At 50.7% G+C, this 8,905-nt stretch overlaps 1 protein-coding gene across 1 annotated transcript; it reads right to left on the bottom strand.

Annotated features, from left to right (window-relative positions):
• Positions 1 to 2,346: 2,346 nt before the first annotated feature.
• GID4 (GID complex subunit 4) lies at positions 2,347 to 7,485 on the bottom strand (the record flags this gene model as incomplete). The annotated part of the gene is made up of 5 exons (XM_010283495.1): positions 2,347 to 3,119; positions 4,307 to 4,437; positions 5,487 to 5,588; positions 6,373 to 6,480; positions 7,426 to 7,485. Coding segments are annotated over 5 exons (465 nt in total), but the record flags the coding sequence as incomplete, so codon positions are not given.
• Positions 7,486 to 8,905: the final 1,420 nt, after the last annotated feature.

The following is an 8,905-nucleotide window of genomic DNA, read 5'->3' as shown; positions in this document are numbered from 1 at the left end:
CGCGCCGCGCGTTCCGCGTTCCGCCCGCGGCCCCCTTAGGGCACGGGTGGGCGCCCACGGACTCACCGAAGCTGGCTGTCAGTGCGAGCTGCTAAGGAGGGGGCTAGCGAGAGGTGCTTATAGGGAAAGGGCTAAGAAACCCAGTAGGTTTCACAGGGAGCCCACCACACCAGGCCTTGCTCCCTCCTGCTCCTCTAATTACGATCCTGCATTTAAGGCAATCAGCAGCTTATTGGATTCCTGGAGAAACCATCGAAGCAGGAAATGAAGCACAGCTCTCCCCCAGAACCGAGAAACGCTTTGGTCGACAAACACACACAGACACAGACCCCTTAAATACATTTCATGTTTAATTTGGACGTTGATCGCTCTGCAAAACGCCTCCTCAGCCCCTGCTCCGTCTGCCCACAAGTACACCCCTTCTGCAGCCAGCACGGTTAAAAAGAGACATTGCAACCTCTTCCAAGACCAAACACCCCACTTCTTACCTCCGCACCCAAGATCCAACCCGGTCAGTTCTCTCTCACCACACCGCGACATACGTAACATCTCTCCTTAGCTCATCAAACAAGTCAAAGGAAAAGAAAACCAAAATGAAGGCTTTAGAGGAGGGAAGCTCTGAACACCGACAGCCCCTGCAAACCTCTCGGCTCCATGACCTGCCACAAGCATCCCACAGGGTGGCATCACCCTGGCAGTTTTGGATTTCAGCCTAAATTGGCTGCAGGATGGTGGGAAGGAGACAGGCAGAGAGCAGGATGCTCCTTCCCCAGCCTTCTCACAACATACCAAGTCTCAAAGAAAAACTTCAGAGGTTTTGGGGTAGTTATACATATTAGACCACCCCAGGATCCTTCCTAACCCAGCTTCTGCCAACGACCAGTGTTACTTCAACTAAACCACGTTAGAAACCCAAGTGTCACGCTGGCACCGACAGCCCTGGGGAATGCAAGGAGCCTGGTGCTGCCACCAATATTGCACACAGACAGCTCCGGAGGGCTGCAAAGAGCCATTGGGAGCTGGGTCCCTGCAGCCACACAGCACCTGGGAGGAGGCTTCACCCCCACGCTTGGTCACAGTGGAACAGCACCGCCGGCTTTTGCCTCTAAAATCAGGGTGTCTCCCAGCACCGCCCGTGAGGAAACCCCTCTGGCCACTGCCAAAAGGGCAGAGTTTCTCCAAGAGGAGCAAAATAAAATCCGCTTCCCAACTGCTCCGCTTGCAGCCACTCTCCCTTCGTGCCTCGAATCGCTCTCCCGCTTGCCTTCATGCTACTCTACAAATCTACCTGCAACGGCCAAGACAACGGCGCAGGCCTCCTTCATTGCGGCGGGACTCCTGCCCCACGGAAGGGCCAGGTCTCCCTGCTTCTCCCGTAAGCTGGTCTCTCTCCATTTGTGCTGGGGAAAAGGATTCATCCGCGGCAAACAGCACACGCGAGGCAGGTGCTTTCCGCATCATCTCCCAAGACCAGCCTGGCCACTTGTCCCATCACACAAGATCCCAACTTGGAATAGAGGAAAGGGGCTCACCGGACAGCTGAATACTTTCTTGTTAAGGCTTAAACTAGCAATTCAGCTGCTGCAATAAACAAGACATGCTGCCAAAAGGAAGAAAGTTATTTAAAAAGAAGAAAACCCAAACCACTGTGGTGCTAGGCACGCGGAGGCTTTGCTTTCATCTTCCAGGCGGCAAACCAGTCCTCAACACCTACCCGGTCAGTGTGTGACACAAGCCTGCTTTAAGGGGGTTGTTTTTAAAACAGCCATAAAAACGCAAACTAAACTCTCACAAAAGCCCCGCAGGTGGGACTGTCACATTAAATATACAACCGAGGCCAACTTTTAAAAAGTCTTTAAAAAAAAAACCACACGCGCATACACACACACTTTGGCACACAAGCCTTAAGTTATATCACTTGAAACATTTCAAAGTCAGAGAAGAGCTACTGGGGTGTTTTTTGTTGGGTTTGTCTTCTCCTTTCTTTTTTTTTGCCTTGTAAAAAGGTATCAAGCAGTGGTGTTGGTGAAGCATGACGTGCGAGTACAAGTGCTGAACAGTCCCAGTGCTGTTCCTGCGATGCTGCTCAACACTTGCACTCTGATTACTTTCCCAAAGCGGCTAGCTGGTTACATACACGTATATAAAAACTAACGCAGACATTCCCAGTTTTCAATGTGAAAACGGTAAAATGTAATTGAGTACTTGTGCATTTGCCATAGGGTCCTTGGGAAAAGGAACCATAAAAATATGTCTTTTAATAAAAGTCTTTTTTTTTTTCTTTTTTTTTCTTTTTTTTTTTTTTACCCTTAACTTAAGTAAAGAGCAAATATACACCTATAAGCAGAGTTCAGATCCACTTTACTGAGAGCCTGGAAGTCCGTACATCAAATTAATTCCCAGTGGCATATCCAGACACTGGAATAGCTCCCAGCTCCAAAGGGCCAGCGTTCCTGAAAGATCTGCAGCTCTGGCTAACCTCGTTAGCCAATGCGAAGCAAAGACTCATTCAAGCCTTATCTGTCCCAGCCAACACTCCCCCACCAGGCTCTGCAGCTGAGCAGCTCTCTGCCAAGCAGAGCCTCACACACAGGACCCAGCTCTGGGAGCATCAGAGCTGGCAATCTGGGCAACAAACCCGAGTCCTGGTGATTTCAACCCATATCAGGCTGTAACAATGAAAATATAAGCACTGAGCTTATATTTTCTTATTACTCAGAGGACAAACCACTGATTCCAGCTACTGAGAAACAGCTTCCAGAGGACAGCCAGGAGGAATTTCAGTGATAGAGAAACTAGCTGTGCAATAAGAAAGTGCATTTAAAGATAGCTTAAAACCAGATTAAAGATCAAATCGCCACTCGACAGGAGGGAGAATCAAGCTCCAGCAGCCACGCTCCTTGGGCTGGGTGGGTTAACATTCAGGCTCTCTCTCGCGAGTCCGAGGGGCAGGAGAGAAGCGTGCATTCCCGTGCTCGACAGGGACACAGTTCTCCTGGCAGGCCATGCTCTCCTGCCCGGTTTGCTTCTGTGCGGTATCAGTTCTGGACAGCTGTCATCGGAATTCATAGATAGGAGCGCTGTGCTCAGGAACATGAGTTAAATTCAATGACTGATACCTGGGAGAGAGGGAAAAGATGGATGAGAGGATTCCGTAGAGCAACAGAACTCCCTTAGCACTCCCCAAGCTCCTGCTTGGCAGGAGAAGACATCCTGGTGGCTGGCTCCTCTCTTCCCCCTTAGGGTCTCAGAGGTATTCAGGCACCCAACACCCACTTACCCCTGGTGCCAAAACCCCATGAGGATTTGGCATCGTTCCTCATTTCCATTCCCATGCCTCTGAGCTACCTGCAGCCAGGCTGCATTCAAGGTGGGCTGACTGTGGTTTTTGGACACCATTTGAAGTTCAACAACTTTCATGTTCAAATGATGTTTGCTACAAGTGCAAATTACAATCAGGTCTTTCAAAGCATAGCTTGAGGGGATTCATCTGAAAGCCTCCCAGGTACCTTCCCTCCCCCTGCAACTTTCCAGCCACCCTTCAGATGCACTTGCTGCATGTGACAAATATCCCAGGCTGTCAGAGGGAAAAGAGGTCTCCACAGCTACTTGTCAGGTGGCTCTAACAAGAACCAAACAATTCACTTCAATTGTTCCCTGTTTTTTACAGCAACAGTCCAAGGACCTCAGACTACAAAGCACTGGCCTAGCAAGATTTCTGCCTGAAGGGAGCAGTAGCCAAGCTATTACATGTGAGAAAGCACCAAGCTCCCTCTCAAAGGCCCCTCTGACAGCCTCTGAAGGACCAAGGCATGGAGAAGCTTGAATCACTGAGCTGAGGAAGCACAACCCTGCACACAAGACCAGGCTGCCCTACTCTTGCCTGTCCCCATGGGAGGGCAGGAGCAGGCAAGCCCTGCGAGTGTTTGGACTGGAGACCAGGCTTCTGGAGGGAAGCTTTTAGAGAACCACAGCTGGTGTCTGCCTCCCAGCATACCTCACAGAACCACCAGGCCATTGCTTTGCCGGGCCACACCACATCTCCAGACCTCTTGTTTCCCCTCCATCATGTTGCCAGCCCAGTTATCCCCAGCCATGCAAAAAGGGCTGCACTAGAATGCTGTGGCCAAGCATGGAACACACACCCTCCCTTCCGCCCCGAGGCCCAGCCATCAGACTGAACCTCCTTCCCAGCCCAGAGAAGCACTGCCTGGACACTCCCAAGGCTGCAGACAAGCAGAAGAGGAGTCACTGATTGGTTTGCGGAGCCACCTTTCAGTCTGCAGGAGGAAGGAAGCTTCCTTACCATTCTGAACTCCTATGGTAGTAATAGCCCTCTATAGATGCTGCTGACTTCTGGAAGCAGATGTAATAGAAACCAGCAAAGGAAGCACCACTGATGTCTTTGATAGTGTGATCTGGGACTAGGAATTGTTCCTGCACACAAAACACAGACCATTATTTTAAAATGCCGGTCAAATACTAATCCCCCCCGCTGCAATCCGCCCTCCCAAACTGAATATTGGCCCCCATTAACACAAAGGCATTCATGGCTGAGCACTCCCTGCACTCGCAGCAGCCCACACCACAGAGACCAGTGTGTGCTTTTGCCACCGTAGGCATCTTACAGGGAAGCAGACAACTGAGAACAGAACCAGTTTTAAGAGTGCGCGAGATCAGTTTCAGTTCAACACCTGCCCCTGAAAACTAGAGGCCAATTGCAAAATCAGAAATCAGAGCTGCCTGCTTGGTGAAGAGAAGGCTCCAGGGAAACCTTATTGCAGCCTTTCAATACTTATAGGGGGCTTATGAGAAAGATGGAGAGAGTTTTTTTACCAAGTCCTGTAGTGACAGGACAAGGGGTAACAGTTTTAAACTAAAAGAAAGTAGATTTAGATTAAATACAAGGAAAAAATTCTTTACTATGAGGGTGGTGAGGCACTGGAACAGGTTGCCCAGAAGTTGTGGATGCCCCATTCTTGGAAGTGTTCAAGGTCAGGCTGGATGGGGCTTTGAGCAACCTGACCTAGTGGAAGGTGTCCCTGCCCATGGGGGATGGGGAGTGGGTGGACTTGATGATCTTTAAAGGTCCCTTCAAACCCAAACCGTTCTGCGATTCTATGATTTCCCTCCCAGCTGCACAAGGCTCATGTAAAGAGGGAAGAATCGATCCAGCTGAAGAGCAGAGAGTTGCAGACTGACCAGTCTGCATCAAACACACAGGCCCCACACAGGGACTGGAGACACCAATTCTCTCATCCTCTGGAGCTTCACCAAGCAAGATTTTCCTGTTGTGTTTTAGCCATGACTGCAGCCCTTAAGGACGCAATTAGCTGGCTAGACAGGAGTCACACTGGAATTTGCAAGTATGGTGGGTTACAAGGTTGGTCGGGTGAGATCTGTCTTTAAACCAGCATAGCTTTTATGCACCACAAGCCTCTCAGTTACTTGTAAGCAGCTCGGAGAAGGAGACATGCAGAGTTTACCTTCCATCTCATGAAGACATAGTCCCCATTTTTCAGATCCTCATAATCAAAGTCATCAGAGTTAAATGTTTTTGCATACTGGTAAAAAGCCTGGAACTTCCCCTGAAACAAAAAAAGAAAAAAACACCAGCATGCTTATTCCAGGAGCTGAGCTCAGTAACACCAGCTGCTATTTAGGAGGGAAGAACTGCTACAGAACAGGACCTCCTCACCAAAAGGTCAGCTTTTCCCTTGGAGCAATGCTGAACGCACACCCCAGGACAAGCACAAGGAAACACAGAGGACTGCCAAAGACCCAGAGCCATATCCAACCTGGCTGGAGAAGCTCCTATACCTCCAGACGAAGGTATTTTGACAGAAACATAGTAAACATCGAAGTCTGGCAAACAACAGCAAAGGTCAAGGCAGCGAGGCAATGAGCTGGCTGCCGTGGCCCTGACCCAGGGCAGTGGCACAGACACCCCATCCCGAGCAGAGGGCCAAGGTGGCTGGAAGCATGGCTGAGACACAGGTACCAACAGCCCTGCCTGTCCCAGAGGGGCACCTCTCCCCTTCTCCGCTCCATTTTGCAATAAGCCTTCAACACAAGGAGCGTGTTCTCCTAGAGGGTCAAGAGATGGGGATTGCTCCTGCTCCCTTCCAACCCCGGGGCCAGCAAGGGGAAAACAAGACACCCTTTTCCCCTCTCCTGGATCACAGCCAACACCTGCTGAAGGGACCTCTAGCTGCAGAGGTCCCGGTGGGGGAGGGAGACAGACACCCAAAAAGGAGAGGTTTCCAGGCCCTTCTGACAGCTCTTGCATGGGTACACGCTGCACCTCACCTCCAAACCAGCTGCTCAGCCAGGACTGCATCAGACCCACGTCTGCACCCCAGACTTATTTACCCAGTGTTTACGATCCACATCTTCGTCAGCATCCCACTTGCGTGTTAAGAAAGGGTGCTTTTTACTGATTATTTCCCCTTCAAAGAAAGTGGTGAGGGTTGGGTACTCCTAGGAGGGAAGAGAGATGAACAAGAGGTCAGAAGATTTGTCACCGAGAGACAAACTCAAACACAGATAGAGGTGAATGCGCTCAGCAAAAAGCAGGATCTTGCAGCAAGAGCTCCGGGCAATCTGAGGCCGGTGCTCCCGTCCCTCCAAGCAGCACCCTGACTCGTCCTGCCGTACATCTCTTAACCTGACTCGTATGCAAGCACAGCCTCTTATTCCAGCCTCTCTCTGCCTTTCTCTTCCCTTCATGAAACCAGAAGGAGCTGTGTCAGAGCTGGATGATCACAAGTGACCATTTACAGCCAGCACCGCTCCTCAGCGGATACCCGGCAGTTGCTGTGTGACTAGCTACCAAGCCCAAAGGCTGGATTAAGTCACCCCCCAGGGAAGAAGGTGCTCCTCTTCAGCTCTGCATTGGCACCCAATTAGGAGAAGACAGGCAGGGAATAGCAGGCTCAGATGGGGCGAGCAGGATTCTCCAAGTACTCCCAGGTAACGACAGACACGCAGTGCACGGCAGTCAAAAGAAGCATCACCCCTGGGAGACAGTTCTCACCGACTGTCCGACACCATGAGCAGATCTTAGAGAACAGATCAGGAAGGAAGTGTGTAAAAATCTGACTGTTTGGGTCCTGGTTCCTTTTCTTTCAGCAACACACCACCACTGGTAGAGTGCCTAAAGCTGACTGCAGGGTCAGATTTGGTTCTGCTCAGACCTTAAGGGATGCCAGAGAAGCTTCCCTCATTCAGGTCTCCCATTGAGGCCCACTGTACTTGCTCAGTGTGCCAAGAACAACAGAATGAAGCTATTAAACTACTCAGTGGTCAAATTTACTGGATGCTTAATCCCTCCACTTCCTATTTCTGGTGGCAGCTTCTCCCAGCCGTCCAGGAAAAAGAACACCCTTTACATAGCACCTTTGTTATTTTGCAGTTAACACTCACCTCTGTAAGGCCTTTAATCTTCAAGTATCCACAGAGATAGGAGTTTTCCATATCCACATGCTAGAAAAGAGTACAAAATCCAACCATAAGCATAGGCATGAAGGCACTCAATTGATCCACCCTCCAAGGCTAATTTCAGCTTCAAGTGGTACAGACTGTCCAGCTCACACTGGCAGCCCTGCCCCACGGCTGGGAACCACTCAGAAAGATCATTCATAGGTGCCCAGCTCACCTCTGACAGCCTCCACATCCCAGGCCTGACAACACCACCCCCTCCCCTGCTTCCAGCTCCACCACACTGAGGCAGCACCCTCTGCCCGACAAGGAAGCAGAGCCCCCCTCTCCACCCAAAAGGAAGCACACTCACAGTTTTCTCCAAGCGAAAGCACCACTGGCATAATCACCCACACCCCCAGCCCACCGCTAGCAGCGAACTGGCATTCAGGTGAGAGAAGAGTAAAAAAATCTATTTACTGGAGATAAGTCAGGCTAGAGGAAGAAAGCACAGCCCTGAACTTCACCATCTGCTTATTTAAGAGGCCTGACCCACAGCTCTCTAACATGCTACCTGTACTCTCTGCCTAGTACCTGGCCTGGCGGCACAGCGCACGCCAAAGCCGGCACAGAAGCCAGACAACGTCTCGTGCACTTTGAAAGAGGCCTTTCTCCCAGATCTAATGCTTTTATGCCACCCTTCTTTTGAGTTATGGGGCTGCACCTCGCTGCTGCTGCACAGGAATTAGGCAGCGGGCTGTGTCTGTTCCAAGCACCCAAAAAAACAGGGGATTTTCCAAGCTTTTGCCCAATGTCTCCAGATCAGTTTTCAAAGCAAACAGCGAGTTATTTGGGGAAGGGCAAACATCATTTGTGAGAAGATGGATCTTCCCCACCTGTGATCAAAGAAAAGCAACATTTCTCTGCACTCAGCACAGAGAGAGCAGGCAGCCACCTCAGCTGACACGCACAAAACAGCAGCATTTTTAGCACAAAGCCACAGCCAGCCCCTGCGAGAAGGCAGCATGCAGTGAAGCTGATCAGCCATAGGATGTCCCCACCACAGCAAACCACACCAGGTACGCTTGTGCTGTTGACAAGTGGAGGACCGTACATGAAAACAGACAGTCCGGTTCAAATTCTACCCCATCTGCTGACCCTGGGGCTCTGACACTACTCCACAACGCCAGCACACGCGTCAAGCTTCATTGCTGCACTTGCCACATGCTCAACCACCATCCTTCAGATCCCGTGCCACCAAACTGGGAAGAAAGCTGTGACTCGCAGGGTGCTCTATAGGAAAGTGTGTATCAGATGTCTGGCTTGCCTGTGTACTAATGACTCCACACCTCACCAGCTCTGCCCAAAGCGATCGTGCCAATGCCTGGGACTAAAAATAAAGCACGCAGGGTGACAATGACTGCAGGGAGGACTGGGAAAGCCACATGAGCTAGCGTCCCGATTCCCTAGCACAGCTGGGCACTAC

This window comes from Phaethon lepturus, unplaced genomic scaffold, assembly GCF_000687285.1.
Source record: "Phaethon lepturus isolate BGI_N335 unplaced genomic scaffold, ASM68728v1 scaffold14980, whole genome shotgun sequence".
Taxonomy (NCBI): Eukaryota; Metazoa; Chordata; class Aves; order Phaethontiformes; family Phaethontidae; genus Phaethon; species Phaethon lepturus.
This window is presented reverse-complemented; position numbering and strand designations above follow the sequence as displayed.